This window comes from Gymnodraco acuticeps, unplaced genomic scaffold, assembly GCF_902827175.1.
Source record: "Gymnodraco acuticeps unplaced genomic scaffold, fGymAcu1.1, whole genome shotgun sequence".
In the NCBI taxonomy this organism is placed as follows: domain Eukaryota; kingdom Metazoa; phylum Chordata; class Actinopteri; order Perciformes; family Bathydraconidae; genus Gymnodraco; species Gymnodraco acuticeps.
The window spans coordinates 5,797,148-5,816,366 of NW_022991180.1; the positions used below are offsets into that span (position 1 = coordinate 5,797,148).

General features: G+C 39.7%; 1 protein-coding gene across 1 annotated transcript in view; it reads left to right on the forward strand.

The window, feature by feature from the left end:
- Nucleotides 1-627: 627 nt before the first annotated feature.
- The window catches only part of LOC117560940 (E3 ubiquitin-protein ligase NEURL1-like), a 28,856-nt gene continuing 10,264 nt past the window's right edge, over nt 628-19,219 (forward strand). The window contains exons 1-3 of the mRNA XM_034238078.1: nt 628-792; nt 4,925-5,166; nt 6,358-6,679. Of these exons, the coding sequence (XP_034093969.1) occupies nt 759-792; nt 4,925-5,166; nt 6,358-6,679 (598 nt within the window). The 5' untranslated portion in view covers nt 628-758. The remainder of the gene's footprint in view (nt 793-4,924; nt 5,167-6,357; nt 6,680-19,219) is intronic.

Sequence of the window (19,219 nt, forward strand, 5' to 3'; positions counted from 1 at the left end):
GTGTGACATCTCCGTGTTATCAGACAGTTACCAGAAGGGCCTTTCAAGATTGTTTCAGTGGGGTTTATGCCAAAATAACTTTACATCCTAAAAAACTTTCCTTCCTGCATTTTTATGTCAAGTGATGCTGGGAAAGAGATTCTTAATATAAAGTACCCCTTAGCTTGGGGAAAGCAAAGTATGGGCATCTAGCAGGTTAGTCCTGATAACAGGTGTGTATGTGTGGGGCAGGGGGGCACATTTTTGTTATATAAAAACTGTGCATCTTTCGGGAAAGACTACAGGAATGGAGTGAAATAAGGATAAAGACATAAGCCTATGAATAAAACAAACTCAAAATACAAATGGTAAGATAAGTAACACATAAACCTCTACATAATTATCAAATATGTATTAGAGGTAGATAAGTGTCCTCTAAGACTGAGTCAACAGGAATATGATGGTTATGTATTGCTTGTAGAGGCTCTTGAGGTCCCCTCTTTGGTAGCTACAGCGTTAATAGTCCCGGGAAGCCCCACCTCCACTACCACCTTTTATGTTAATTTCAGCGTGATCTCTAAACGCACTGGATCTGCTGCTTCATGTCGATGAGGCTTGACAGGCACAACCTGCATCTAAATCATTGTCGGGACTTTTTTTTTTTTTTGTGAACGGCATCGTGTCCGTATAATGTTACCGCTGCAGACGCGCAGCTGGATGTGAATATCGCGGATTCAGCCGGTAGAGAGAGCGGAGGTGAACGCACCTTGCATGCAGCCATGGGAGGTCAGATCACCAGGAATACCTTCTACGGTAAGCACATCTGGCCTAAAGGATAACTACAACTAATACATCCGGTGATTATTATGAGAGGACACGATGTAATCGGGTCGGAAGCGTGCCTGTGCAGCCTAGAGCCTGTGTGCATGTGAAATGTAGGCGTCCTGGATGCCTAAAATACATTTGAAGTGAAAGTAGCCAAGTTTTAACACCTTCTGTAAGTCACGACTGGCTTTAAATAAGGGGGAAATGTGAACAGGTAATCATGTTTTTCACATTTTGAAAAACGTCTACACTATCTAAGGATTCTTGTTATTCTTGTTCTGCATCTAAGGTTGTTTACAATATAATTCAAATAAATCCCCCAGGATAAACTGAAAGTAGTTGACACATAACTTTTCTCACCTGGCTTGTTTGTTTGAAAGTGATACACTCACAGGGTGAATATCCGCATGTTTGGAAAACATTTTTGATAACTTTATTGTTCAACTTATGTGAGGATCAATTGGTCAATTATTTATTTCTGTTTAACAGGTGCATTGAGCGCTCTTATTTATCACATTCCTATCTCAGTTTACATTGACATTTCTTGCAGAAGCTTTCTAGCTGACTAGTTACAATAAACCATTTAGAAGTTGAGTTATTTGTTACAATAAATACCATCGTAATGTAAAGCTGTATCCATTGGTTTTCTGATTGTGATACACTCACAACATGCATGATTGAACATATAAATAATAATGCAATGTGGGCTGAACACTTTAAAGTGTGTTTTGACTTAATATTGCGGGTTTCTACTCCTCTACTGTATTAATAGACTATTTTATGTTCTGACAATTCACAAGTCTCCGAGTCCATAATTAAAAAATGGTCTGAAATTGACCATGTGGAGCTGCAAAAATAAGTCAATCATTGAATTTAGTAAGGCACAACCAGAAGAGTATTGGGAAACTATACGAATCAGTTATTTAAGCACATGCAAAATGTTCTCTGGTTCCAGATTCCTAAATGTGAGGATTTGATTGTTCACTCTGGTTTATGTGGCTGTACAAAAAAAAAAAATAATATTAAAACTTTGCCTTAGACTTGAGTACATCATGACTATCTGAGTAAATCTAGTTCAGCTTTTTAACATTAATGACAAGAATAGTTAGCCTTATTTGATTGTATTTATAGTCTTTCATAAAAAAAAGATAATTATTGTAGGATAAAGGGGTTTCTGCTTCACGTCTCTTTTTGGTGAAAATAAAAATAATCTCTTAAAAATTGGGAACTCGATGACTTTCTCTTTAAGGATCCAAATCTAATAACACTTTTAAATTTTTTTATAAAACACAATATTGTATGCAAAAGACACAGCAAACTGGGAGACTATCAGGCCAACATCTATTCTATTTTAGGGTTAAATTAAAAACATGTCACTCGATGAAAAATGAACATCAATGTTAAAGTACAGTAACAGGACTGACAGCAAGTACTTATGGGAGGATGTTTTATATTTCTCCATGTATTAAAATCACTTCAGTTTACCTTGTAATACAATACACATGCTATGACACTTGCAAAGGCTCAAAACATATATGTGCCCTTTGGCTCTTTAGGGTGCTGCCTGTGAGCTCTTGTCTTGTGAGAAAGGGCCATCGAGCTCCATACTAACGTCACACTGCATTAGGGCCTCAGTTGGGCTTCTTACTGAGACCGAGCCTGGGGATAAAACACAGTAAGAGCGTAAGAGACCAGGTGACAATGGGCCACAATGGGTCTCTGCACGGTTTCTCCTTTCCAATTAATGACAGCGAGGCAGTCACATTGTGTTCGGTGGTGCATTAAGTAACATTATCCTCCCTTAAGTTGCTCATCTGACATTCGTCATTGCACCTCTCTTTTATCATGACAGGGCTCTGGTCACTGTTTACTCTGACGTCTCCGTCAGGTCGCATGACTTTTTTTAAACACACTTCAACAGCCACTGTATCATCAGTACTTTTGGCTCTAACCAGCTGTCATTTACAGTAAATCAAGCGTGGTGTTTTTATTTATTCATGTATTTACTCATTCAACTGTAGTCATAGTTTATATAGCCCTCTGCGTGCTCTGGAACCCATTTAAAGATGCCTGGGATGTGAAAATAGAAAACAGACTAGAGAATTCAATTCCCCGCAGTAGAAATTATATTAATATAGTGAAAATGAAAGAAGATATTGGATTTTTGGTAAAATGTTAAAGCATAAGGTGTTGCTCCTGTTTTCAGACCTAACAGGAAATACTCTATTCACTCTTAGGCCTGGTTCCTTATGGAGCACAATACACTCCTGTTTTGTTTTCCCTTAGACATTACGTCTGACATGACATCATGGATGCAATATGGTTAAAGGATTTGTTATGACTTCATTTAAGACCACTGTTGTGCACAGAGCACAATTCAACATTGTTCTGCTGGGACGAGAGCTTAACAAATATACTGTACTGAGCCCAGAACTCTTGACATATTCTCTCTGATTGTGGTGAAAAGGGAAAGACTCTTTCTAGTTTAAACTCAACAAAAGTTTGAACATCCCGGAAACCTTAATCTCTGCCCTCCCTGAAATCTGAACAATAGTGAAGCTATACCAGACATGGTCCGAGAAGTCACATGATTAGTCTTTGCCAATCCTGACAGTGTTGATTGATTTGTCGGGAACATTATGAAGCGTCTGACCCTCCAAGGTCGCTCGAAGGAAAGCAAGAATAGCTGTCTTTCAGCACTGGCTCATATAGTCCACTCTTCTCACGGAAAAACACAAGCAGCTCCTACACAGTCTTCCAAATGTAGGTGTGAAAATACAAGCAGTTCTCAAGGAAGAAGTGTTAATTTGGACTGAATTATTTATTTGGCTTCCAGTTTTGGCACATTGGCTGGATTTTATCGTACTTTAAATGTCACTGAAGAGAGAACTAAAGATACAGAAAACAGTTTCCAATCGTGATGCAATTACATTTGTATGTCTAATAATCCTACATTTGATGTCCCATGTCTGTGAGAACAAATGCCAAAATGCCACAGTGACCTTGGAGTTATGCTTTGAAGAGAACTGTGGAAATAAAAGCAGTGGGAGTAGGTCCTAATGAAGGGGAGAAACTGTGATATCAGACTCATGATGAGAAAATTCTTTATCATCTCAAACCCGAAAAGACAGATGAGATTTGAAAAACGTGTTTTGGTTAGTGGGAGAAGTCATGATTCACATGGGAAAAATGAGTCAGATGTTCTCCTTTGAGTTTGCTCTTATTTGACCTGCAAAACACAATAAATGTCACTTACTGTAATCTCACTTAGCAGCAGTGTTTTTATTTTAGTTTCACTCTGAAAGGTAGTGTGAACGTGACTAACTATTTAAAGAGAAGCAGATATTTACTGTATATACCGTATGTGTATTAACAGCTGAACATATAGCTAACATCCTGTACGATCCTAAACTTGCTTTCTGTGGATCTAGTTCAAATGCTAGATATGATGTTAGAGCACCTTAAATGTTAGCTAATAATTTTTTGTTTTCATTATCCCCCATTTCCTCTTTTCTACTGATTATACTGTAAATGTGTTCCAGCACGGTGAGACATAAACTTTCAAACCAGTTTAAAATCTGGCAAGAATAAGAAAAATAACAAACGTTTTTGGGATTACTGCAAATGACTATTTACTGAAACTGGAGCATTTTGTATGAACGTCTCAAAGCTCCTTTGTTCTCCTCAATTACGTAACCAAGAAAGCAATGTTGTCCTTGCATCCAAGGACATATTTGCATGTAATTGACTTTGCGCAATGTCCTTTCATGTAGGTGTGTGGCTGCACTGTGTTACCTTGAGAAACTGAAAACTGGGTATTAGATTATTTTTAAAGCATTTCTCATTTAAATTGATGTTACAGGAGCAAGTGAGATATGTGAGAGGAAATTAAATGTGACAGCAGCAGGTCACAACCTGGAGTCCACTTCACCATGCTACTATATTATATTCAAAGTGAAGCCCGCGGTGGTGCAGACTGTGTAATCTAATATTCTAATCTAATCTTAAACCTGTTTTACTGTAAATTGTGCCCCAAGAAGAATTTATTCAGTAATGTAGTTTCTGCTCCCCAACTGTGGACCACACTGAGCAACCACTTTTCTTTCTCCACATTCTGTAGATTCTCTCAACAGGCCATTTCCCGCCACATCTCACCGATGCCACCACAAGCCCAAGCGCTGCCTGCCCATCCAGCCATGTGGGAGTCTGTCCTCCTTCCCTCTGCTCTTCCACCCCAGCACCAAGGGCTCGCAGATCGTCATGGACATATCCCAACGCACCGTCAAGAGACAGGCCAGCTTCTGCAACGCCATCACCTTCAGCAACAGACCAACCGCTGTGTATGAGCAAGTTCGTCTGAAGGTAAAAATTACACTTAATGTTTGCCAGTTGCATATTATAGTTACATAATAACATAATGAGAGTTACAATTACAGGTCAATTGAAAGATCCAAGCATGCTTAACTATAATTAAAACCAATAGAGTGGGGCGTTATTGTCAATTATTGACGTTAGTGACAAACGAGTACTCGTTTAAAAAAATTGTTAAATGGCTACATTAAGCTAAACTTGAAAAAAAAACTTGACTAATCAAAACCATCATATTTGATAAATAAGCAACAATAATTTGTTAAACACGACGCTGCCACCATTTGCAACTCAAAACCAACAATGGATTACACCAGTCCAACATTAATCATCCAGATGGCTTCCACCATCTTCAGTAAACAATTTAACTTTAAAAAACAATTTCGAGTAAACTTCTACCAAGAACACTGTCAGTGTGAGTGCATAGTGTATTTTGTTATATTCAAATACAGAGTACAGTGAGAGACACTGTAAATTAGGAAGACGCTAATTGTGACTGTGATGGAGAGTCCTTCCTCTCCCATTCTCCCTTACATTTCCTCTTTCTTTTTTTAATCCTCCCCCTCTCTCTGCACATCCCCCTTCTTTGCTCTCCTGTTTTGATTTTCTCTCTTTTCTCTGCTTGCTCTTGTGTGGGCCAAAGCAGCAGCAGCTTAGAACAAGTTTCCACTTCACCTATCAGGCCATCTATGTCTCGAAAGTGAGAGAGCAGGGCAAGCATTGCCATGTGAGGATTACTGTTATCTGGCACGGTAAATGCAAAGTAAACAGAGGTTCAAAATAAGACAAAAATCGTTTGCAGGTGATAAACATACCAAGGTAACTCGTCTTAGTTTGCTTAAAATTGAAATGTAGCCACGCTAGCGGCTTGATGCTACAGATTTCAATATCGGTCTGAGTATAATTTTAGCAGCTATTGGATAAAGTGTACAGCAGTCCCACAGTGGCCACAGAAAAAACGTTGGTTTTTGCTCTATGTTTCTACCAGCAAGGTCATAATCTTTATTAGTCAAATACTGCAAAAGTAATGACCATAATTTCAGCCCCAGCTGCGCTTTGTGTTTAGCAAATGATAGCATGCTAACCCACTAAAATGAACAATGATTATGGTCATTCTTAACTTAAAGAAGCAACATTTTAGCTATCATTTGAAACATCTTCATTTCTGAAAACTGTGTACTCCAGATCACCAAAAAGCAGTGCTGCTGGAGCGGTGCTCTGCGTCTTGGTTTTACATCCAAAGACCCATCGAGGATCAATCCAGACACCTTGCCGAAGTACGCCTGCCCTGACTTGGTCTCGCAGAGCGGCTTTTGGGCAAAAGCTCTACCAGAGGAGCTGTCCAATGAGGGAAACATCATCTCCTTCTGGGTAGACAAGAAAGGCCGGGTGTTTTACCGAATCAACGACTCAAGCCCAATACTGTTCTTCAGCGGGGTGCATGTCTCTGTTCCTCTGTGGGCTCTTATAGACATCTACGGCCTCACCAGGGGGGTCCAGCTGCTAGGTGAGTTATGAATGCGAACTTAGCTTAAGACATTTATAGTAACACCAGAATTGTGCCTCTAGGGTTAGCCTAGACTAAAGTATCTCAACAACATTCATGGTCCCCAGAGGACAAATCCCAATTACTTTGAGGATCCTCTGAATTACAATTTGTCTTAGCCTCAGCTGTACTTTTGTTAATTGCAATACATGTTAGAATACTAACATGTAAAGCGAGCTAAGCTAAGATGGTAAACACGACAAACAGCATCTGAACATCAACATGTTAAAGTACAGCCTCACAGAGTCTTGTTACAATAATGCTTCTCCACTGGAAACCATTCAGCATTTGATGTTGTTTTTCCAGTGTGAGTGGATAAAAAGAGATGTTACATACAGCTGCTCCACTTTTCCCACACCGACCAAATAGCTCAGTGGAAAAAGATGGTGGGAGATTAGGTAGATTGTATAGTTACCACGGTTGTTGGTATCAACGAAATGTCCCTAAGGGGGAATTTCAATTTGTCTGAAATCCCTTCTAACAAGTTCTCCGTGCTGTTTAAAGGGTCATTACATCAAAGAAATTAAGAGCAAACAGGTCCTCTGCAATCATTAACAGCAGTTTTCACCGCACTGAATCATCTGAAGTATGTTTGGATTGCAGATTGAGATGCATTTATGAAACACATCATGCATCAAAAACAGATGTCTCCAATTTTTTGAAAACAATGCAAAACTATGAAAAATAGATAAATAGGAATCCTTGTGGACACCTTGGTACTTATTTATAACCATTTCCAAGAATTGTGCTGCCTCTCTCCAAAGAATAGAGGCTGTCAACGCCGTTAATAAAAATAGAAGAGGCTCCCATATAGTGTAGATAGTGCCATTTAACCTCATTTCTCGCGGTGTGGTTGACAGCGAGAAGTGTGCTATCTCGTGATGGGCTGTTTGGTATCCAGCGCCAGAGTGCCACTATCTGGGGTTCACTGGCCTTGTGGTGCTGACCAGCACACAGCTCTTGCCGAATAACAAGAGGAGTGTGTTGGTCATCCCAAGAAGACAGACAGAGAGGAGGGTGATGTCAGGTTATGACATGGCTCTGATGTTTTTCCAATACAATCAAACCAGAGGAATGTCTCACTCTGAGGATCCAAGTCTGAATTCAATTTCTATTGTGCCAAACAAAGATTCATATGTTTAAATAAAATGCCTTTTCACAAAACTGTATGGTATAATAAGTAAATGTTCCCAATTAAAATTAGGATTTCTTGCAATGTATAGTTGTAGTTCATGTAATGTGTGCCTGTGAATGAGGCCAGCAGCTGTAAATCCCACTGTTTCTTCTCTGGTTTTCCCACATCGATCACCTTTATCCCCACATTGATGGCATAAACCGAAAAGCCTCGGCCCTCAGTCAGCTGAAGGATCACTTGGCTATCAGCTTTCTTCTATAGCCTGAGAGCGTCACCACTCGAGACCATGGTATATCTCAAAGGCCCAGTATTGTCTCAGCAGTTGGCTGCAGTTCAGCAAACACTTAGTGTCTGAAATATGGGCGGACACATCAAAGTCTGGTGTTGTAGACTGGCACATGTGCAGATTTTCCTTCAACAGAAGAATGCGTTTAGATTCTTAATGATGCTTATACTTGGGTCTGGATTTAATGCTGCACCAGCTGATAATTCGAGCCAAATTTCACCTGTTCTGGTCTTATTATCACACAATCTGTCCAGGTGGGAGTTACAGATCGGCTGCAGTGTTTTCTTTTACAGGAGACAAATGGAGCGTGGAGCTGTGAATAAGCTCTGTGGAGTGTAGAAAATTGCTCGGAGAGGTGACCTTGATTTGGCTTTTGAGATTAATGTGTAAGACAGTAAAAATATAAGACAAAATAAGTTGTGATAAACCTTATGACTTACTGTAAGTGTTACGGATTGCTGTGTCAGTGAGATAATGCGCTTTGAGAGCTTTAAGTTAAAGGGCCACTCCACCAATTGTACACATGGGGATCGGTTTACTTGTCAGTAGCCTACTACTCAGTTTGTGAGACAGTTTAGATAACGTATCCTATGGCAGTAATCCAGCGACTTAGCCTGAGCATTGCACCCCTTTACAAGTGTTATATTGATGATGGGCAGTATGGATGAAAAAAAAATGTTCGGAAATGTTTTCATGTCAAAACCTGGCGCCTACATTACCCACAATGCAACTTGACCACCGACAATTTTGGTCCCATATGAAAATGTGGCCTCAAGCCCATAACTACCAGCAGAAAGGAGGTATGAAACATTTTTTCATTTCCACACAGTCCTCAGACCCAGCCGTTGCTGACTTAATTGTCAATTACACTTGAGGCAATTTATCAATTTATAGGCGATTTCACACGGCTCCATTTGGAGCTGAAGAAAAAGCTTTTCAACCTTGTCCCATATAAAGTATGTAGTTGAACTCCGCAAGACATCTAAATGGACTTTAATGTGTACAATTGATGATGTCATCAGCATTTTCTCAATATAGACTTGAGATTTAAAGTTCTGCATCAAAAGCTGCATTACAAGCTGGAGATGTGAAATGTTGATAGATATGCGCATTTACCATGAAGGAAAGGTTCTAAGAAAAGAGATTTCAGTTGCAATATGGGAATTGTAGGATTAAACATTTCTGGAGTTTGACTCATAAGAGACTAAAAGACAGGATGTGAGTTGCCCAACTTAGAAATTGTTGGAGTTCATATCAAGAAAAAATATATTTAATATGAGGGGTGGTAAAAGATCTGTATTTTTTCAACACATTAAACCATTGTTTCTCTAAGCTGAACCATTCTTGTGATGTGACCTCATTCCCCAGCTGTCCGCTAAGATCAATCAGCCTTCTCTCCATGTTATTTTAGGACACATGTAGCATTACTGTATCTGATCACATCCTTTTCATGAATAGCTTCCTCGCCTTTAATATTTCATGGATTAATTAAAGTGTCCCTGCTCCAAAGTCGGCACAAATTAACGTGACACGTTCTTCAAAAGCCGTCATGTGAGTATAAACGTGTACTGAAAACACTGTCAGCGCTGTTCTGATGAAATATTTTGCTGGTATGATGCTTCAGCTTCAGCTAATGTTCCCTGTGGTCCCTTATGTGTCATATATTTCTGTAAAAACGGAGCCTGTAAAATGTGTTTTGAGCCCATGATAAAGTTAAAACCCTTTTTTGAAGTTTTTTGTATTCCCTATCAATGAAATATCATGAATGTGATCCATTGAAGAGGGGCTACAGTCAGAAGATGTTGATTTTATCCTTGGATGATCTGCATCAAACACTGTTTTGTCTGTTTAATCTTTCACAACTTTAATCACCATATTAAGGAATTCATCTAAGTCGCTATCCTTCGCTGCCTTTTCATTTTCTCTCAATGCGGCGTGATGCCAAACCGCTTTCCTGCCATCAGGTCTTATTCTGATGTTTGGGGATCTTTTCTAGAGTGGTGTTGTTTCCTCTCTAAGCTTTTATCAAGGGAGTGCAGTTCAGTAGCCAGCCACCCATGCAGGGAATCAAAGGTGATCCTGAGATCAGTGAGACAGCTTGAAAGGCAATATGGTGTTGCGTAAGAGGGGAATTAATCTGCTGAAATCAAACTTAAGAAAGATATGTTACATCACCACACTTGTCCTACTCACGCAGATATCAATAAGGACTGAAGTGCATTGCTTGGGATTTGAAGAGAACAGTCTGTGCTACACACATTTGGCCTTAAAGGGACAGAAAAATGATTTCCTCAAGAGTATTTGTTTCAAGGAACTGTTTCTAAAGCATAGTCTGTCAGCCGTATTTAAAAAAGAAAATTCTATTTACTATTACTTTTTCACTGAACAGTACTATAAGAAACTGCAACTTTGTTAAGTTTGAAAGACTGAAAGGTTTTTTTTTTACTTTATGTAGTCAACTTTTTATCATTTGAGTTTTATCAAGTTTGTTGTTGAAGTTCCCGAAATCAGGTCACAAATATCTTGCAAGTGTTTTCAGTTTGATTTCCCTGAAGCGAGACATATGGGAATGCCATACCTTTCTGCATTCAAAAGTAACGGGACCTGCTTTGTATGTACGGCTGCATTTTAACAGAATGTGTTTGTTTATGGGACGAGTCCCAAGAGACCACACAGCATCCAGCATTTTGTACAGGTATGATGGATTCCTTCCAAGTTAGATAAGCGGAGCGAGTCAAAGCCATCTTTTGATGGATGCAAGATGCTCTACTGGGGGTTTGTTTACCAGTGGTAGATGAGTCACTTAATCACTGACAGACTGGTAGTGATCCGTGAGGCCGGCGTCAGCTAACATCATCTGCAACCTGTCTCTCTAGTCGTTAGAGAAGAATCCAAAATGGCTGCCCAACTGTCAAGAGGCAGCATGCATCCCAGGTGATTAAAAGGAGGGTGTTGACATCAATCATGTCGGTACATGGCATTTCAATGCATTAGGCCTGTAGAGCGTTATGGTCGGGAAAACCTTGTGCTATATGGTTTTCATGCTTACTTACATCCTGAAAGAAATTACTCATGTTTCAACCTCCAGGGACAAAGGAAGCAGATATGAAAGAAGGAATTGATGGGTTTTTTGCATACACAGTTTGCATGGATGTAAATGTTTTGCTGTGCGCTTTTTGGATGGGAATGTCATTCTGTTGGTCTATTTGAACAAAAGTAGGATGGATTTTCATAACATTTTGCACAGCTGTTAATGGTAGGGCTGCATGATATTGGGAAAAACTGACATTGAGATATTTTGAGCTAGCTCGGTTATCCTGCTGTGATCTGATCAAGAATGGTTGTGATTGGTGGTTTGCTGTGCATGCAGAGCCTGCATGTCACTCACTCAAGTACCCCTGACATGCGAGTTTTCCTTTTGTAGCAAGCAGCACAATAATTGTAACATGACGTGTTTGAGTTCATTTGCCTACTTAATATCGCACGTCCTACAAAAATAAATAATACCAAATAAAAAAATCACACATCCTGCGATGTCAATATCGCGCATGCGCATACCGCGATTATCGTCACGACACGATATATCGTGCAGCCCTATCATGGTCCCCAAAGTATTAATATATACTGCTTTGGTGTTGGGAAACTATGGTGCAGATTAGAAAATATCTCAGCATCTACTGGATGGGGCAATTCATTGGAATGAAATGTAATTATTTGTCAGTACAGGACTTTGGTTAGCCCTGGTCTTTTCGGATAGGGCCATTATGTGGTTTTGTATGACATTTCTCGACAAACTAAGAAGGACAACATGTTAAATATCACACTTGTTAAACTTCAGCTTTAGAGCAACTTATGATTATTTCCATTATTCGTCAACCTGTTCATTATGTAACTGTGGAGAACAAAACACCTGTTAAAATGCTGAGCATTTAGCTCAAAGCACAGCCCCACATAGCTGAACGCATAGCTGGAGACTTGGTGACATCATGTTTTTAAAAAAAATTCAAACGGCAGTTAAATATCGCTGTACCTTTGACACACCTGTTTTGCAAACAGATAAAAAGATTGTGTGTGTGTGTGTGTGTGTGTGTGTGTGTGTGTGTGTGTGTGTGTGTGTGTGTGTGTGTGTGTGTGTGTACGCTGACAAGCTCTGTGCTGCACAAACATGTTGGGTTGAACCTGATGTGTTGTACTTTCCTCTCTTTGTGTCTATTTTTAAATCGGTATTCTTTCTATGCGCCTGAAGCTCACACTCACTTGCCACAGATCTCACTTATTGTTTTACTTGTCAACATAGATTATGTGGAGTTTTACAGGGTTTTGATTTGTGGATGAAATGGTTTTAAATATAGAGAGGTCAGATAGGTCTAACCTGACACAAGTGGCCAGAAATACAGTGTAGGGTCAGCCTGTTGACAATGTAGGTAACAATGGTTCAGTATGACTGGATAAGGAACTAAATGTGGGCTATTAATCATCAAATATTAAAATAGCCCGCAAAAGTACAACTTTAAATTCAGGGTAGACTGTATTTTTATGTATCTGTATCACACTGTGAAGGTGTGGTCCTTACTTGTACTGTATACACAGGCCTTAGGAGAGCAGAGCTAGATTATTTTTGATAAATAAAAGACACACAATTGTCCTGACGGCTCAGTTTACCCTGAAGTACTGCCAAGTGATGTTGTACTATTACTTGAAGTTTGATTTTAGGTCTGCTGGCTGCTCAGAGCCAAATCCTCCAAAAACAATAAACTGGACATTCAGCATGGTATCAACAATATACAAAGTAATCCGTCAACTGTAATTTCCCAGTCAATGAGACATACTAAGTGTCTCCATATTATAAACATTGAGTAATTTCCTTGAGCTGAATAATTTTGGCAGAATTAGACTAAAATCATGAATCATGCTTCTTTGAATCAATCTTTTTTTCTTGTTCTTTGTATGCTGATCATACCAATAAATCATAAGAAAAGTGATCCTTTTTTGTTTTTTAAAGGGACTGGCGGTTTGAAGCTGATTATAGTCAGGATTGTGCAAGACTATGGACCCTGTCCAAAGTTCTCCTCTTTTGGAAATGACTGAAGCCTGCAACTTATGTTCAGGGCAAAAGAAGCCCATGTTAATACCATTTTTGGGTACAAATTGTAAGGCTTGAAATGGTTGTGGTTTAAGGCTGCGGTAACCTTGTCCATTTCTAAGAAGGTACATCGTTCCCTTTAGCTTTCACACCATGTTTGATGCTCAAGCTGTAAATATGCTTCTCGGCTTTCAGCCAATCAAAAGTCCCTTCTCAAGGGCAGCATTAACATAGTGTTACGTGCTAAAAGTAACAATTGTTGTGTATACACTATTGAGTACTACATTAATTCTGTATAATGACCATACTTAGAAGGTCAACTCTCATGCTACAATAACAAGGTTTTGATAATGTCCTACAATGTACAATGCAACATTTGAATAGCAATGTTTTATTTGCTCAATGTGATTGTTGCAAATTACCAATGGCTGATGGTATAGTTTCACCATGATTGGCATCTACAGCTGTGCAGCACTATATTCTGCAAATAGAGATACTTAATTATAGTGCATTAGTCACCTTTTTTGTATGCTAACTGACAAACAATGCACTACAAGGATTACTGTGTAGTATTTATAAATGGTGTGAATTTGGAATGCAGATAACCTAGATAACCTAAATTCCAGTGCAGCAGTCCCTTCTTTATTACATTTATTTCTAGACTAGTGTGCTATGAATTGAAACGCCAACATGAACAAATAAAGATCAACATATTGTGGAGGCAGGACTTTAGGCTGGACGTGAACAAGGCTCTTGAAGATTTGTATCTACAAAATTATAAACATTTACAATAACTGATGATAGCAGTTCACCTTGCCTTAGATAATAGGACTTCTTAATCTGAAGTAGATTGGATGTAATCAGAAACAACCATGGTAACGGTGCTTCTGAGGCAAGAGAAAAGCACCGGCCAAGAAATGACGAACAAATAAGCAGGGGTGTCAAACTCAAGGGCCGGGTGTCAAACTCAAGGCCCGGGGGCCAAATCCGGCCCGCGACTTCATTTTATGTGGCCCTGCAAGAGCTTGCAAATAATATAATACGTTTATTATACGGTTACATGCCGCTTTACAGAAGCACGTTGCCAATAAACTACATGTCCCACAATGCATCTCATTTTGTGACATGCACACTGAAGAGACTTGCAATTATTTGCCCTAGACTTTTGCCTTCAGACGTAGTTAATTATGAAGTTATTACCCTATCCGATAATAATCCAATGCAGAGGCAATAATGTAATATAATACATTATTTTATATATATTATATAGTCTTAAAGTTACAACTGGCCATTTGAGTGCAACCATAATGCTAATGTGGCCCACGATGAAATTGAGTTTGACACCCCTGCAGTAGAGGGAGAATATTATTTGCCATGGCACTTTGTTTAGGATGTGGGCTAAGAATAACTAAAACTGAAAGAAAAGTATCCATCTGTTTCACTTAACAGTCATTTGATCAATTGCTCATTACATTACATGTTACTTATTACACGCTTTTATCCAAAGCGACTTACATACTCAATACTGTGGGCAATCCCCACAGGAGCAATTTGGGGTGAAGTGTCTTGCCCAGGGACACAACGACATGCTGACAGCAGTGGGGTTTGAACCTGTGACCCCCTGATCCCACCACCAAGGCTCTATCCACTGCGCCACACGCCTCCCTCATTAAAATATAAGTAGATTAAAGTAACTTTGAGTATAATTTGCTTTTCTCAGTCCTCTTGGTTTTAATGTTTAAGCAAAACCAAAATCTACAAAGGCTCCTTATTTCTCCTCAGGTTATTATAACTGAAGTAAAGTAATTCTGTCAAGACAGTTGGTTACAATGAAATGAGAGGTCTGGTATAAACTAAAATGTCCTTTGACCTAACATCTGCCAACATGTACACATCAGGATTAGGGTCTATGTATTCATGTGAGCTCGGTTTCGAATGATCTCTGTGCTTGGAATTTATTTGATTTGTTGAATCAAAATAAATGCCTCTCAACAGGCGATTGTGGCTCAGCTGGGATTTAATCGACCCAGATGGAATCGAATAGATTTGCGGAGAAATCAAAATAGAAATCGTAATAGAGCCTGTCAGGTTTGGATCCTGGGAGCTGGGTTGTACGGGTGGAAGCCTTCAGAGAGAAAGCTAATCACTTTCAGATGACCAGAGTCTCGTCCCAGTTTGAATGTGTACTTTGTATTCTGTGTGTATTTAGGTATCAGATATGTCCATCTGTGCAGTTTTCTTGACTGTAACAATGAGAAAAATGTGTCTGAGATCAGATTGAAACAATCAATGGATACTCTTACACTTTGAATACAGTCATGACTAGTATATGTCAAGTATAACAAAAAGATTCAAAGCAGCGTTGTTTGAAAGTGCATGATGATTTATGCATGTAGAGACACATCAAGGTTTAACTGTCCTCGGAAACACTGTGCCCTTATGACATCCCCAAAGTGCTGAGTGACATTTTCACTGCTGCGATTTGTCCCCTTTTCTTTCCATGATCAAAGTCCAAAACTTAGAAACATCTGGCACTTAACCAGAGACTCTGCTTGATCTCTTAAAAACACAACATATGTGGCTCCGATTGCACATGGCATCTCAGAAACTCGAACTGTGCGGCTCTCACTGTGTATCAATATCGTATCGCTCTCAAGACTTTTACCCCCTCCCGCTTCACCCTCTGTATATTTGCGCCATTATCTCGAGTGAGATACCACTCCTTAAAAGCTCATCAACGCAGATTTTCCCTCAGAGCCCGTTCTCTTCTTGTTTTTCTTTGATAAGCGAAAGTCCTTCCCTCTCCTTTTTGGGACAGATACACAACTCCCTCCCTCCCGAAGCCTCCTTTCTCATGACAGATGACTTCACTCACTCATTCTAGACAGAGCCCTGGATAGGCCCCCTAGGCATGCATACTTAGGGCAAATACACACACACACACACACACACACACACACACACACACACACACACACACACACACACACACACACACACACACACACACACACACACACACACACACACACACACACACACACACACACACACACACACACACACACACACACACCACACACCACACCACACACACCACACACACACACACACACACACACACACAACACACACACACACACACACACACACACACACACTCACACACACACACACCACTGCAGCTGACCTTGTGTAGAGGTTGCAGCTTCAATAAAGCCCCCAAAAGCCTCCTAATCCTGTTCCACCGGGCCAAGGAATCAACTGAACCCTTCCTCCTCTATTCAGGATCCTGCACTTGTTTAAATGAGAGCTGTTCAAGACTAAAAAAGGCATTCATAAAAATTGAATTGAATGATTTGAATCAAAAACTACAGTACTGTAATACATGAAGGCCTCTCATAATGTTCAAATGAAAAGGAGCAAAGCTGTCTGTGTCAAGCGTGTTGTACGTTGTACCTCAAACAGCTTTGTAACCGCAATCATTAGTTGTCATTCTGGCATGTGTTCCCAGTGAAACTGGATGACATTTTCTTTGTTATATCATGGATATCCTGCTTTGAAATGGTTTTTCCAGGTTGTGGTAAGAGTAAATGTTGCAGTAAAAGGTTGCAACTTGTTTGAATAGGAATATCTAGAACAGGTAGAGTGGTTTCATGCAGGTGTATGCTTTGGTGTGGTGTGTTCTAATATAAACAGAGTCGAGAAATATTTCTAATGTTTTCACCAGTTACGCTTGATAAAAAAGCCAAGAGGTCAGCCATTGACCGTGCAGAACTGTGTCAGGTTGGTATGTGCTCCTCTATGTAATTCCTCATGAGATTGAGTAGCTGTTCAAGGACCACTTAATTAAACTTGGACAGTTTCAGCCATGCACTTAATCACGTCTGTATTGTTGTGGTTTTTTGACAAAAAGTGATTCAGACTTCGCCATGCTATTCAAAAGTTTCAAGGTCTTGAACTTTATAACTTGAAGTTGAATATAATCTGTCATTACTGAATGCTTATTGCATGCTATTGAAAAACCACTGGAGCTTTGCCAAATGTTATAAATTAAGCTAAGCTGCAATGAATTTCTTGTGACTGCTCATGCTTAATTTTATAACATAATTCAGAGGGCAAAAGTCAAGACTGCAGCTGTTACGTGTGACTGACATTTTAATGAGTGAATAGTCCGAAAGGAAGACTTGGCTCCATATCAAGAGTAATAATAAAGCATGTTTACACACCAGCAACAAGAGGATAAAATATTATTTGTTGTTTAAATATCTCAAGTTGGAATTCCCATTTCAATGGAATTTCAATACCCCCAGGGTTCCATTGGTGGATATCCCTGTTGTGAATGATATAAAGAAAGGGTTGGTTCAGCCATATCTCGCTATGTGTGTGTGAGAGCAGTTCTTTACACCTTGTCATGCAATCATAGGGAGAATTGTTGGTGTACACATATTTTACCATATAGGACAAAGAAAGCAATTGTTAGTTGTTTTATTTTTAAAATGTCATCCCATACTCCTTTGAGACCAAACCAAATTGAGATAATACTTATTTATTTGGCTTTATATTATCAGTGTTCTTCTAGGATATGTTGTGCATCTTGTTTAGGTAGAACATTAAGATTAAGATTCTTCTCACAACTTGTTTCGACTGCTGCACCACTTAAACTGTGAACCACGGGAAGCAGTAATAGCAAGAATAGAAATTATCTCTTGCATCCGGGGGGTTTGCCAAGTCGGCTAACTTTGCCTTGAAGACGATAAGGCTGCTAATAATAAGAGCCTCATGCTTGGTTGTGGACACTCTTGACTGAGGAAGTAATTAAGTTCAAGCAGTTTATCAGTGGCTGGCCGGAGATGTGCTGTCTTTGTGTGATAAAGAGGAGCTGGTGAGGTATGCCCTTCTCTTAAGTGTCCACCCCACCCTTTTTTCATCCTCTCCTGCTCAGTCCACTTCCCATAGGGGAAGCCCAAAGCAGATTGAGGCTGAGAGCCACACAACTTAGCCATCATGTCATTCATTGCTCGGCCTGTCCCTCCCCACTCTCCTCAAATGTCCAATCAGGCTAATTTTAGCCCGTGTTAGAGGGCCGTGTTAAATTTGGCAGCATGCCCCCAAGCGTGCCACGATGCAGATCCGTTTGTACCGACCGCGTGCACGGAAAGTTATGCTTTTTTAGTTTTGCAGTGATGCTCCCATGTGGAGTCTACAGTAAACAGAATTAGAATAGGAAGGTCTATTTCTGAGAGAGACATGTGATACAGTTAAGAATGCCTTTCCCTTTCAATGATCGGAAAAAGTCTGCTTTTAGCATCCAGACGCAACTTAAAATGTCAACACAGTGTACAGAGTTAGAAACAGTACATTAAGAATCTACTGCAAAGACAGTTTGTTATGTAAACAGCGAGGAGTCTTGGCAGCTCATTACAGCTATTTGTCACCCGCTGTATACTGCACATGCATTCCTGGTCCTTGAAAAGGTAAACTGGCATTATTATAAGTCTTTTTAAAATCCAATCTTTGGATTTAATCGCTTCTAATTCTGTCTGCATTTTCACACCTCAGGCTTTGAATGTGAAAATAAGAATGAGAAATAAGATAAAAAATAAAATGTTGCTCGTTATTACAGGACTCCGAGCTAAAGACAGAGCGAGAGGCTCAAACAAAGCTGAGCTTTATTGTCTTTCAGTGGCTTCATGTGCATCGCTTATCCTTCAACGTTGCATAAAGTTGTTACATCTCTTTCACTGTGATGTAGCCTGCAGCTACAGTATGCTCCCACTTAGAGTCCTGATATGTTTCTGACTATGTAAAGGTTGACGTATTTGTTCATATTCTCAGGCCTTAGTACCGAGAGTGCATTTGAATGAATACGTTATAGCAGAGAAGCCGGAAGGCACAATTTGTTTACAGTGACAGGTGTAATGAATGAGCAGCGCACAGTGAATGTAAAACAGACCAGTGTTGTACTTAGGATATGCAGAATACTAAGTGGGTACG